Here is a 14760-nt window from a genome sequence, read left to right as displayed (position 1 = left end):
ATAGTTTTGTGTTAGCCTCCATTCCTGCAAATGACTGGATGAACAATGCATTTTTTTTTAAAAAAACTTAAAAGTGAAGTGTATATTGTTTAGAGGTATCTTTAATATTCCTTATAAACCTGAGGATGCCAATATGCCTTGAACGCTTGCACTGAAATGTAGTAATCCAATAAATGTCATCACCGTAAATTTAAACTTCTACTTTGTCAATGGCTAACACATTACAACACTATGCTGCCACACCAATTGACACGATTGCCATTTTGTCAAGTCATTTGTAGAAATAAAAAAATCTCACATCAATTCATAAATGTGTCATGATCACTGACATTCAACTTTTCTGATACAGTCACAGCCTAGTAAATGTTTTTTTTATGGTGTGTTTTGAGTGGGAGCTCTTCATATATACCTAGGAAAGAGTGTTAAATTGTTACTTAACCCAGGACCCTGCATTCACTATATCTGGACTCACCTTGAACATGAAATTTAAATTATTTTAGTAAATATAAACTGCTAAATACCTTTTCTCTTCAGCAGTATATAGCAATCTTGCGACTTCAGTGTCCGGCCAAGCACTGGTTAAAGCTTGTATGAGTAGTTTTTATTCTCCTCTGACTGTCCTATGAGGCTACAGGACCTCTGACCCTCTGTCTGGACAGTGCTGATTGGCCCTGTACTGATAACATGCACCCTCCCAAAATAAAAAAACACTCTCTAGCAATAGACACCAAAACTGCGCATGTGCGGAGTGCCTCAAAGGCTCTGTGCTATCAGCAGATGAATTGGGGACAATAAAAGAAAGGGAGGACCAAACAGCCTTTTTACACAATGCTTACAAACCCCTTAGGTTCCACAGTAAGCATAACAAGATTTTACTGTTGTGGGTTTAATAACAATTTATTGTATCCTCTTTTTATTTATGTATGTTTTTTCTTTCACAGGAACGGTTGCGGTTGTTAGGATTAATAATGCCATCAGAAAGGGTGTTGCTGAAGAGACCGTGCAAGAGCTGATGAACCCAGATGCCCAGCTGCCAGAAGTCTTCCCATTTGCAGAAGATCTTTATCAAAGAGAACTGGCCACACTGCAACAGCAGAGCCCAGAGGTGAGTTTTCATGGCATGCACCCAACTTCCTGAATTGTGGGTTCCACATGGGAGGAAGAGGAATGAGTTACATGCACCGCTATACCTGAAGGTCTGTTTTCTGTATAGTGGGGAAGTGAACTGAAGTTTAAAATGTGTGCTGCTTGTAGGACATGAAGTATAGTGAATTTGTTGCATTAAATCAACCATGGCAAGGGGTTAAGGCACCAGTCCTATTTGATGTGTCTCTTTTGACCCCCCCCCCAATGATAGCTTCTGTGATTCCTCCTGCTAACCCCTAGTCACTGCAGGACACAACATTGATGTAAGGGTTTGTCTGGAGAAACCACACCAGTCACTGGGGAACATGCTATTCCACACACTCGGATATGTCAAAGGATCAGTGCCAGGAGCTCTGCTACAGAGAGAAGTAGACTGAAGAGCACTGTTTGTGCCATTCTTACCCTGCTGGGAGACTGAGCCAGGCCCTGCTGCCCCCTCCATACACTGACATTGCAGTGAGTGCTGGAAGGGCAGAGCAGAGAGCTGGTAAATGAAAGTCATAGCTCTCTACTCAGAGTGGAGGGGGAGAACTGAGCAATCCGTGGTTTTTGATCGCTCAGTTCTCAAGTGCAGAGGTGACGGGGGACAGATGCAGCATCAGTCCAATGTTGCTTTTTTGCAAACCCCATACTTCTAATTTAAAGTATTATGTGTTGTGCCATAGTTTGTATTGGATTGCAATCCATTTTTCTTAAGTGAGGTTTCCTTTTTAAATGAAATGTGGACCCTCTCTAAGTGGCAGCGCAGAAAAGTCCACCTCTAGCACTCATGCATGCACTGGGTTTTGATTTTGTCTGCACATCTGCACAATACTCAGTTCTAGTATTGTGCTTGTCCACAGTCGTATTTAAATCGTCAGGCTGACTTTGATCAACAATCCATAAACTTATAATGTAAAGATGGCCAAAGACTTGGGATACCAACTGCTCAGTCTGGTCAGTTTTTGACAAATCAGATGAAAATCTCTCATAATTGTGCAGTTTAGAAGAGGCTAAGTAGACAAATTTAAGGGGAAAAAAGTTATTGGAATGGTTAGAAAACGATGTACAAATTTTGCCATGTGACGCATTATACCTCATTATGAAATACTTACCTTAGAACGAGCCCCCACCATCCCGCCCGCTCATCTGTATGACGGGTGACATGTCCAGTCGCCCGTGTTCCGGATTCGCGGCATCCGGCCATCTGATTGGCCGGAGCCGCGGTGACGTCACTCCCGCGCACGCGTGCGGGAGCCGACAGTCGCGGCACGGGGCTCTGAAGGAACGGCACCAGCGGCCGTTCCTTCAGAGCGCATGCGCCAGTGATGTCACTGGCTGCATGTAAGGTAAATATCTCCTAAACGGTGCATGTTTAGGAGATATTTACAGTACCTATAGGTAAGCCTTATCATAGGATCACCTATAGGTAAAAGTGTCAGAGGAGGGTTTACTTCCTCTTTAACCGGTTGCCGACTGCGCACAGTATATTTACTGCCGCAGTCAGCCCCGGCCAGGCAGAGTGACGTAGATCAGATCGTTCAGGGAGGAGTGCGGGCGTGTGACCGGCGGACCCGATGTCCGCCGGTCACACTACGATCGCCGGTACAGCGGGAGAAAGACAGAGCGGCTTATGTAAACAAGCCGCCTGTCATTCTCCCCTGTGTAAAAATGAAGATCAGACGGTTTTACTATGTAGAACCGTTGATCTTTGTTTTTACACCAATAGCCATGTCCCACTACAGTTAGAATCACGCCCCTATGACACACTTAACCCCTCCCTGTCCAATACAGTTAACCCCTTCCCTGCCAGTGTCATTTTTGCAGTAACAGTGCATATATACAGCACTGATTACTGCAGTAATGTCACTGGTACCCCCAAAAGTGTCAAAAATGTCAGTCAAGGGTCCGATCTGTCCGCCGCAATGTCGCAGTACCGCAAAAAAAATCGCAGATCGCCGCCATTACTGGTTAAAAAAAAAACACCAAAAATGACAAAAATCTTTCCCTTTGTTAGTAAACGTAATAACTTTTGCGCAAACCAATCAAAATACGCTTTTTGCGATTTTTTTTTTTACCAAACATATGTAGCATAAAACATTTGGCCGAAAATGTTAAAAAATTTTGATTTTTACATTTTTTTGGGGAGGAATTTCATATAAAAAAAAGTGAAAAATATTGTTATTTTTGCAAAAATTACGCTCTTTTTTTGTTTATAGCGCATGATCAAAAAATCGCACAGGTGATCAAATACCACCAAAAGAAAGCTCTGTTTGTGGGGGAAAAAAAGGACGTGAAATTTATTTAGGTACAGTGTCGCACGACCGCGCAATTGTCCGTTAAAGTCACACAGTAAAAAATCGCAAAAAACCCCCTGGTCAGGAAGGGGGTAAAATCTTCCGGGGCTTAAGTGGTTAGGCAATCTAGTTTTTGGCCAGAACTGAACCCAAAGATGCATGATAGCACCTGCATGTTCATCCATTATGACCAGCTTTATTTAGGATTCCAGTTACAACAAATTTTTTGCAAGAATCTTAATACTTCGTTATTATTTTGTAATTTTGCCATATATAGGTATGCATTGGTATGCGTTAGTATGGAGGCCAGCTCATTCAGCACTAGCAGCAGACATTGTATCAGCCCTGATGCATGGAAAGAAAAATCATTTTGTACTTGTTTTTTGCAACACAAGAGGCTAAATTATTCCTGAGCTGCATATTCCAAGCAAAAGATTCTGGTTTCTCTGTGGTAAAACAGGACTTTGCTTGGGAAACTGGATATTTGGACTAGAAAAGCACTACTTGTATGGTATGTCACAAACGCAGATGGGCATAGAAAAGTCATTTTGAAATATACAGACAGATATTTTTAGTTAAAGCTATTCAGTAAATATGGAATTATACATAATTATACATAATGTTAGTTAGGTAATCTGGCTGAAAAAAAAAACACAAGTCCATCTAGTTCCACCAACAGAGGGAAAAAAACACACAAACAGAAAACCTCCATATATACTCTCCTATACCCACAGTTGATCCAGAGGAAGGCAACAATAAAGCATGATCCAATTTGTACCAGCGGGAGAAAAAAATGCCTTCCTGATTCCCTCAAAAGGCAATCGGATATTCCCGGGATCAATTCTACCTATAAATATTAGTATCCAGTTATATTTTGTGCTTTTAGGAAACCATGCAAGCCTTTTTTAAAACAGCTGTTCATCTGTGAATGTGAGCTTTTCAGAAAAAAAAACTATTTAGAGGAATGTCACATATTTTAAATTTCTGTCCAGATTTGGGTTATTTTACATACATATGATGTTAGAAGCTCTTTCTCTTGGATAACTTTAGTTTTGTTGGCCCTGGATTTTAAGCTGCCCATAGCTATTAAGTGTCAGTTGGATATTTATAAATGACCCTTTAAAGACAAGTATGGGAAAAGAAAAAAAAAAAAACACACTCATAATTACCTAGATGGATTGCAGCACCAATTGCAGCTGCCCCAACCCCCCCCCCCCCCCAACGGCCTCTAAGACTGAGACCTGAGCGATCAAACATCGCTGATCACTCAGTTCCCAGTCTGAAGAGAGCCAGGGTTTGTCAGTCACCAGCTCTCTGCTCGGCCCCTGCAGCGTTCACTGGAGCATTGGGCTGTGCAGGGGGAGGAAGCAACTGTCTCAGGCTCTCAGCGGCTGAGGGACAACCCGCTATTGGCTAAAAATGAGTCGCAGGAGTGCAAAACGAACTGGTATAGCCAAAAGAGCATTACCCATACTCATCCTATAATTTGATTGAAAGATTATCAGCCAAAACATTTTACGTTGATTGCCATTTGCTCTGACAGAGCTAACCTGAGGGTGATAGTTTATGGTGTCCTTTAAAAAGCCCAATTGTCAACTGAAATTGATAAAATTATAGGCATAAGAAGTTGGTCATGTATTGTCAGCTGCAAAGACATATGAACTAGCAAACAGTTTATAAATGTGCAAAAGCATGTATTTTTAACACTTGGAAGCGAGATCTTGTTCACATGGGTGGCCGGAGCCCCCCCCCCCCCCCCCCAAAAAAAAAAATGGTTGAGCTGCGATTTTCCCATCCCCAATAGCCCATCTGTGATAGAACATGCAGCCACTTAGGGCCACATATGGCACCAGCACCACATAAATTATACCCACTTGTCAAGTGAATAGGATGGTGCCAAAACCATGTGTAATGCACATGGTTGAAGAATAGTGTGGTACAGGCTTGTCAGGATTAAAACAGACTGTGAGAAGGCCACATACTACTGCCCAGCTGCTTGTCAACCATGGATCACTTTAAGGAGGGCTGGCAAGAGCTGCCACAAGTGTGAATGAGCCCTAAGGGGTTTGCAACACATTTCTAGTGGTGCGTATGTAGTTGTAAGCCTTCCATCAAATTAAAGAAAGCCTTGCAACATTTTTGATACCAATGTGGGCGAGAGTAGCTCTTATTTGTGAAACTTTTACTGTATGTCGCTACTGTTGGGACAAATTCCTAAATAACTACTGCCATATCTTTAATGAGAAAAGTGGAGATAAATAGGACCTCTTCCATGCTGGAGTATATTGTTGTTTGTATCATATTTTTGAAACAATTCTGCAGCAAATTTGTCTCTAAAACTCAAATTTTCTTGTGACTTCAAATAGTTAATTTGCACCAACCTGGTCCAAATGAAAGATTTGCTTAACCAACAGATGTGCCTGCTGGGAGCACTTTATATACAGCACTATGTTCTGGCAGCGGGACGGGAACCTCCTTCCTGAATAGATTCAGGCTGAGCCCTGCTCAGGCATTCACAGGAAGCTTTGTACTTCATCAATGAGGTGGAGAGGTGGAGGGATGATATTACAATCTCTTTCTCAGCTAAGAAAGCTTTGTATACATTGATGATTACACACCGAGCAAACAACGCCTGCTGCTGGCCTTAACTTGGAAACACTGGTTCATGTTAAAAGAGAGCTGTTGAAGACCACCATCTTATGTGTTATAGCTCACTTAAAGGAAACCTGTGCTCAGAGAAATATGAAGGCTGTCATTGCCAACTTGTACTGAAAAATGAAATGGTGAACTAACTCCAAATATCCTGGTCATTCCTCGGGACGCTTCTGCACATAGTAGCTGTGATGCCTCATGCTGCCACTGTAGCGGCCCCTACACAGTTCCCTAGCGAGTATCCATCATAATGCTTGAAATGGCGGGCGCTCTTTGGTCAGCACAGCCAGGTGACTGTGCTGACCATTGAAAAGCACATCTGAGGCTTCTTGTTTCAGTATTAAAATTGTAATAAAATTGGTGTTGCGCAGACTCGGTGATATAACAATACATACATAACATCAAAATGCTTAATTTCAAATACTGAATTGATATCACAAAAATGTTATATATTTAGTACTGTCCATAATGAAGTGCACATGTATTAAGAGTGCTTAGTAGTCCATGTCCAAAATACGTTATAGCATGCACAGTTCAATTCCTTCTGTTGTGTGACAACATATATAACAAATGGTGTACTTCCGCCCGTTGTGACACCTGCATGCCCCCAATTCTCTCACCTTAGTGAGTAATCAAATCCTCTTTTGATTACATATAGAAACACTCCTTTATCGATTTTTATGTGGTCCTGGTCCTGTTCAGTTAGTTTTATAAATCTGGAGTGATGGTTCCTTTAAGGCTCCCTCCACTGTGCTTGTCCATATACTAGGATAAAACGCAGTGGCCTCCCATATTGTAGCATTGTAAGTATCAGTAAAAACACCTTTAGTATATCATATACTCAGCAAAAACAATATCTCTGACATCACTTCTGGACCGGGATGCCCTACGCGTTACGTCACGCCTATGTGACTTTATTGGGGAAATCTTCTTCCACTATGGTGTCCCAGAAGAAAGAAGTAACATGGTTGTACTGATTGCTTACCATTGCGAGAATTGTAATGGATACTTACTGTTGGGTTGTGTATTTTTGTGTACAGACCTCTACACTGGCAGCATAGGACATCACAGCTGCTATGTGCAGCAGGGTCTGGAAGGGTGGTCAGGATGTTTGGAGTGGGTTCATCTCTTCATTTATCACTAAAAAGTGAACTTACTCTTTAAGGCCTCAAACGGGCACTGTCAAACCGATATGTGGGTATAAAATAAAGAAAAATGGTGCTGAGTGCTGCCAAAGTGATCTATAAAATACAGTATATATGTGAATAGAGTGTATTTTAAAATGCATGTAATAATTTTTCAATGGTGCCACTCACACTTGTGCGTACGTGTGGTCAAAATAGCTGCGCTTAGAGAAAATAGAATTCTGTACTTCTAGAATGCGCTTAGAAAATCGATAGAATACACCAGTAAATGTGGCTAAATCTCCCTTTATTCACAGCTTCCCAATTTGATAGCCATGCGAATGCATATCCCTGAATGCACACTGGGTTCAGGGATTTGCACCCGCATGGCTGTTAATTTGGGACCAGCGGCTGTGTCTCTGCAGCTGCTGCATCCCAGTAGACATGAATGGGATTGCCTGCATGGGTATGCACTGAACGCCTGTGCATACCACGCAGGCAAAGACTGCCTTTCTCACAAGTGTACGGATCGGTGCATTTAAACAGGGTAAAAAGTGATCTGGACGGCATAAAAGTTGTTTATACAATACTTCCCATATAGCTTCCTCTGCATTTAGAAAAGTTAAGCACAGGAGCGCAAGTGTGACTGCAGGGCTTTCTTACTACATAGATGCTAGGGCATTCTATTAATCGTGACAGATCACAGTCTGTGTATGTGGCATCTGTCGTATGTTCTAGAGATTTTCTCTTTAGCATTGACCCTGCATTGATAATAGCTGGTTTGCATCTGTTTTCCTCTTTCAGGGTAACCTCACCCACCCAGAGCTCTCGGTTGCTGTGGAAATGTTGTCCTCTGTGGCTCTAATTAACCGAGCGCTGGATGCTGGGGATGTAAACACTGTTGGCAAGCAGCTGACCAATCCTGTCACTGGTCTGCTGGATGTGGAAGATGAGAACCTTCAGAGGTTTGTATGAAGCAACAGAGACTTTGTATAATTTTTGCAATGTTGCGAAGCATTGTTAGTTCAATTTGTGTGCAGAAAGATTGCTGGAGTTGGAAGTGTGCTTCTTTAGCAAGACATTAAAAAAGTGTACTGGACACAATTTTATAAGTGTGGGAAGACTTTTTATGAGCTTGTTATGAATTCAGCCTAAGTTTACATACACTGATCAGTTTTTGCTGGCAGTGCAAAAGATTTAAAGCTTGCTTGTAATTGTCAGAAAATGTAGCAGCACCCTTGTGAGCAATGACAAGCACATACAAAGGATGAAAGCCATTGTGCCTTTAAAGAGATTTGTATCAAAGTTAACAAGGTAAGGAAGACTACACATTCACTAATAAAATCAGTTTAGTTCAGAAACATATAGGTTGATATACTAAAACTGAAGAGTGCAAAATCTGGTGAAGCTCTGCATAGAAACCAATCAGCTTCCAGGTTTTATTGCCAAAGCCTAATTGAACAAGCTGAAGTTTGAAGCTGATTGGCTACCATGCACAGCTGCACCAGATTTTACATCTCCAGTTTTAGTAAATCAACCCTATAATTTCCAAGAGTGACCATACCTATAAAATATATTTACTTGTCACCTTTGTTGGTAATTAGTATATGAACCAGGTTTTCAATATTCCTTTGTAGGAGTGAGGAGCTTAGGCGTTTTTGGACACAAGTCCAAACCATCCTTAACTGTCCTGCTAAAAATCACATATACACACCCCTGGCATATGTGTGGCTGCAAGGTGCAGAACGCCTCGGCTGCCTATGATTGGCTGTCAGCTTTGACAGCTTCACGGAAGGATAGCTCAGACAGGTTGAAATTTGTGTCTGAATCTGCTTGTGCCTCCCTACCCTGTAGCAGCAACTCCTAAAATGTGGCATATGTACCATGCTACTGAGATGTGTTCAAATTGGTGCTGCCGAGGATTGATGTATAGGGGGAGTATCTGACTTCTGCCTTCATCCTTGCCTCTGCCTATTGCATCCCAAGGCAGACCAGGGGAGCTCCAAATTCACTTACTAATTATCTGTCTTTCAAAGAAAAAAAGCTTTATATTGTGCAGGGGACAGGCCTAACTGGCAGTAGTAAACTATGCACAAGACATGGACATCCAGGAACAGTCCCATGCAGGTTTGTCCAGGAACCATGCAGGTTTGTCCTACACTTTTTGTGAAAGACCGTAAACAAAATTCAGTGAAGGAGGACTTTGTACAGCAAGTCAGTAGCATGGCACAAACAAAACATTTGCTCATCCAAGCCAGCAACTAAACATATATAGTACCTGAATAATATGATGCCCCCATAATGGGTTCCCTAAAGGAGACAAAATGTGTACCTTTTTAGTATTCTGTCAACAGTCAGCCGTTTCAGCCAGCAGCAGGCTCCCACTGCAGAGAGAAAGAGAAAACCTCTGGGAAAAGGCAGGTCAGATATAAAAAGTCCTGTGGACAGCTGACTAATTAGCATGATCTGGCTCACAGGTAAAACGTAGAAATGGAGGTTTTATATCAACCAATGTTCTAAAAAGCCACTGCGCTACAGGACCCAGACCAGAACTTATTAACCTGCCTAGCGGTAACCCCGAGCGTGACTCGGGGTGGATTTTCCATGCTGTTATCGGTATCCCCGAGTCACGCTCGGGGTGGATGGGCAGAGCGCGCAGCGGTGTCTCTTACCTTCTCCTGGCGATCCAGCGATGATCTCCCATTGCTGTGATCGCCAGTCGTCTGAGATCCCTGCCGCTCGTCCATCCTCCTTTGGTGTGATTACTTCCTAGTTCTGTTCCCTGCAGCAGCAATGCTGCATTGGAGCGGAACTAGGGAGGGAAATTCAAACGTTAAACGTTGCACAAAACACAAACACACACATAACATTTATATTATATATATATATACAGTATATATATATATATATATATATATATATATATATATATATATATACACATACATATATATATACACGTATATATACATATATATATATATGCACACACATATATATATGCACACACATATATATATACACCTATATATATATATATATATATATATAATATAACGCATGAATTATAATCTAATCAATAATATAATTTTATTATATAATATAATATATATATATATATATATATATATATATATATATTATATTATATATTATATAATAAAATTATATTATTGATTAGATTATAATTCATGCGTTTGTGTTTCAAATTTATCACATCTGGGATGTCTACTAGAGTCTTGTTTTGGTCAGGTTTAAGTCAGTAATTACTAAGAATTGTAGGCCTATAATACATAACGCCAAATTTCCATGAAAAAAATTGTACCGCTTTTGGTACAGAATTCCTGACATAATCATACCGCCAGGGAGGTTAAGATCTCAGAAAACAACAAGTTTTTTTCCTCTATAGCAAACACAAAACCTAGAGCCTCTTACCATGTGTAGGTGAGAGTCCACAATCCTGCCAGCCATTGCCTTGCAATATACTACATAGTTTGGTGATGTTCCAATTAGAGTCCAGTCCGTACAAAGGAACTTACATTTTGTACTTCGACCATGGATGGGTGCATATGAGTGTATATAAATGTGTGTGAATTGAATGCATGTGTGTGTATATATATATGTATATAAACAGTGCAGTTATTGGGAGGCAGACTGAAAACATTTCAGTATAGTTCTGCAAAGTACAGAATGGGTTCTTGAAGCAGAAGGTGTCATTACAAATTCATAAAGCAAGGGGCCAATTCCATGTCTAGTATAGTAGGCAGAATCATAGCGAGATTTAGTAATGCCTCAGCGACTAACTGTGAATCTGGAACATATGTTTTATGTTGCTGTGGCTTTTATATGAGCAATTTGCCACTAGGATAAAGAGGAACGATCCGCTACGGTCTGCCCAACATAATCCTAAGAAAAGGAATTAACCCCTTGTGTTTGTGAGTGGTACTAAAAGGGATGACATGTAAATTCTTCTGTTCTAAGAAGGAATACTGATCTTATAGCAGACTAAAAATCTGATTGATTACGTTTGAAAGTTTGCTTTGCCTCAGTGATTCGTTGATGCAGTAAAGCTTAGCAAAAGAAATATAACTCAATGTAGACTGGCTTCACCAAGGGGTGCTTGTCTTATCATTGACTTGAGTACCAATACAAACATACATGATTTAATTATTCATTGGACTTTTCTTCCATCTCGCTTTTTTTTTTTTTTTTTTTTTCTACATAATCTGTGTACTGGTCTTCTGTTGACAGGTATGTTGATGATCTGATTAAGCTAAAACAGCAGGCTCGGGAAGAAAAGAATGAGTTTATTACATGGAATGACATCCAAGGCTGTGTTACCCAGGTTAATAATACAGTACATGAAGAACATGCCAGTAAGTATTTATTTCCATTGTTCAATTAATTTAAAGGGTATCTTGATATGCAATTGGGACCTTGTAGGAGTGCCACCGGGAATCTTTGATACAGTTCTATGCTTCAGGCATGTTTCACATGGGCTTCAACTTGTATAAAAGGAGTATGAACAGCAAGCTTTGACCAAGCATGTTTAGAGGTTTCAGTAAGCTTTGTTGGAGCTTTTAAAGTACCTTTCTACTCCAGTTTGTAAATTTTGAACACAGATCCTAATGGGAGCATTAATTGCTGCTTCAAGCAAGCTACTAGTAGGCTTCAGCAGGCTTTCAACAAGCTTTAAGAAGTTCTGAAGCCTGCTAGCAGCTTGTTTAAGGTTCAACATTAATAACCTGGAGCTGAATGTTACTTTTAAAGCTTAAACAAAGCTTGCTGAAAGCTCTGCATATGCTTTATTAAAAATGTCTGTTCACACTCTTATAAAAGCTGAAGCTCATGTGAAACAGGCCTTATAGGTCATGATCCAAGTGAATGCACTCCTGTAGCGCAGTAAAAGCAATGTGCTGCTCCTTTTTTTCAGTTGCCGAAGAAATAGATTCGAATATCATAAGATGTACAGTAAATAATTACCCCTGTAGAAGAGCCGTATGTCTCATAAGTGCATAAGGGCCAGTTCACACCACATGCAGTCCAGTGGGCTTTTTCTGCATCAAAATGCATGGAAAGTAGGTTATATGGTTTCCAATGGCATAGTTCACACCAGTGTGGTCGGTTCAAGAAAAAAAAGTAGAACATGCTGCATTTTTCCTGCACTAGACTGTACTGGAACACAGTAAAATGCAGCACAAAATGCACCGCAAAGCATCAAAAATGCACCAGACCCCAGTACAGTGAAAAACAAAACCAGAAAAAAAGCATTTAGAATGCATCCGGAAACACATCAAAAATGCACCGGAATGTGTCAAAAACGCATTAAAAATGTGCATGCAGAAATGCATCTGGAACAGATCTGGGGTGTTTTTTTTGGTGTGAACCAGCCCTAAATGTTTGATTGCTTGTGCTAGTAATATGTCAGATAAGATTAGTTCCCTATCAAACCTAAAAATCAAAAGTCACATGCTAAAGCATTCACCTTAATGGGGTGGTAGAACTATATTGTGGCCCTTAAACTGAATATCTGTGTGGGCATATGCTGCGGTGGCAGTCATTCTGTGAGTGCATGCTGTGTGTGTGGCTGGTTGCTGAGTTCCATGAAAAGGACATTTTATTCACATGGTGCAGGTGATCTAACAACGTGAATGGAGCTCTTAATGCATCATTAGGCCGTCTGTCATCAGCCCCAAGTAATGATATTTTTTTCTGTTTTATCAGTCAGGCTTGTGTTAAGAAAATAATCCTGTTTGTCCAGCTTGGTGTTTGCTTTGTTTGTCCGGACCTTAGCATTTATGTTGCCATACTTGTTATTTAGTGATATTTATTGTGGTATGTCAGTCTTTCCACAGAGAAGGTATAGATATGTTCTCCAAAAAATACATATCCGTGTTGTATGTGCGGCACTTTCCTGCTCTGTTCTCTGTAATAAAATTGAATGGAAAATCCAAAATTTGCAAACAACCCCTGCCAGGATCCAGCTAAAAATGCAATTTTGATTTTTGATGAAGTTATATGAAATGGGTTGGCTGCTTTAGTTGGTTTGGCGTAATAGTTTATTGATGAGGATGGGGATTCGTTCAGAATTGGCAGTCATTTTTGGAAAAGCACTTTTTATTTATCATTGCTTCCTCTTTCTTGTTTAGGGATATTGGCTATTGGACTCATTAATGAAGCTTTGGATGAAGGGGATGCTAAGAAGACTCTACAAGCTCTTCAATTGCCCGCAGCAAAACTGGAAGGAGTAGAACCAAATGTAGCTCAGCATTACCAAGACACTCTGGTCCGAGCGAAAAGAGAGAAGGCTCAGGTGGGCATAAACTAAAGTCTTCTTGTGAAAGAGCTGGGGAAAGGCATATAGGGGAGGATTTACTAAAGGAAAAGAGACTGCGCACTTTACAAAGTTGCAGTTGCACTCTGCAAGAGCAGTTGCTCCAGAGCTTAGTAAATGAGCAGAAGCTCTGCTGACTTCCATCATCCAAACATGTGCAAGCAAAATGCATTTTCTTTTTAAATTTTCCTTGCACGTGATTAAGTATTCTTTGCAAAGTGAATGTTTACCTCATTTTCTAAGCTTTGGAGCAACTGCACTTGGCAAAGTGCACAGTCGGTTTGCCTTTAGTAAATCAACCCCATAGTTTTCCATTGATATCCAATGCTTCTAACAGACAGTCACGTATAATTAAAGCTGAACTCCAGAAAAATGGATAAATACGTGATGAAATAAACAGATGGAAACTGGTTAACCAGCCAAATGATTTGTATTCCTCCCCATCTAGTACTCAAACCTGCACATCCATGGTGGACAGCACAGCCATTTGGGTGACGTCACTTTAACTATTACAGTAAGGGATACAATGATGTTCTCCATCCCCAGCCTACTGATTATACAGTAAACTAGCTGAACCAATGTAAAGCCAAACTCCAGGTATGACCCTAATTGTAGAGTCACAGGGACCACTGTGGAAGCTGGAAATCAGGGTAGTAGTCAGCACTACTACTGTGATTGCCTGTGTCTAGCGGCACAGTCTGCACATTCACCACAGTGGGTCATGTGCTCAAGACCACTGCCTTTTATAGACTGCCTTGTATTTCTTTCATTGAATATAAGGCATTCTCTGATTGGTCGAGGTGGAAATTGTGCTGTTACTGCACCTTTTCTCCACCTCATTCTATCAGAGAATGCCATATATTCTTTAGAAAAAAAAATAGAAAGTGTTCTGTGAATGGAAGGGGTGCTTAAAGAGTGAGCCCCTGTGGTCCGCATGCAGTGGGGCAGCCTGAAGGACCCGGCAGCCACACCCGGAAGATAGAAACAATTACTTCAGTAGTGTGTGGAAACAGAGAATCTCTGTAGTAATCGCAGCAATAACAGTAATCCTTTGCTGTCTTTCAGGCACGTGTCAAGCGGCTGCCTTCTGCATAGTAATCCTAGGGGGTCGTCTGCTTGGCAGGGCCCCCATTCGGGGGAATGCCTTGCAGTTTTCACAATAAATACAAGGTGTTCTCTGTTTGCGTGTCCAATCAGTGAATGTTTTGCATCCATTGAGAAAATGCAA

General features: G+C 40.9%; 1 protein-coding gene across 1 annotated transcript in view; it reads left to right on the top strand.

Moving 5' to 3' along the window:
- Positions 1–14760, top strand: part of IQGAP1 (IQ motif containing GTPase activating protein 1) — a 284753-nt gene that overhangs the window by 201654 nt on the left and 68339 nt on the right. Inside the window, exons 12-15 of the mRNA XM_082253376.1 lie at positions 942–1105; positions 8003–8163; positions 11450–11574; positions 13348–13511. Of these exons, the coding sequence (XP_082109502.1) occupies positions 942–1105; positions 8003–8163; positions 11450–11574; positions 13348–13511 (614 nt within the window). The remainder of the gene's footprint in view (positions 1–941; positions 1106–8002; positions 8164–11449; positions 11575–13347; positions 13512–14760) is intronic.

Source organism: Pelophylax lessonae (assembly GCF_965119305.1).
Source record: "Pelophylax lessonae genome assembly, chromosome: 4".
In the NCBI taxonomy this organism is placed as follows: domain Eukaryota; kingdom Metazoa; phylum Chordata; class Amphibia; order Anura; family Ranidae; genus Pelophylax; species Pelophylax lessonae.
This window is presented reverse-complemented; position numbering and strand designations above follow the sequence as displayed.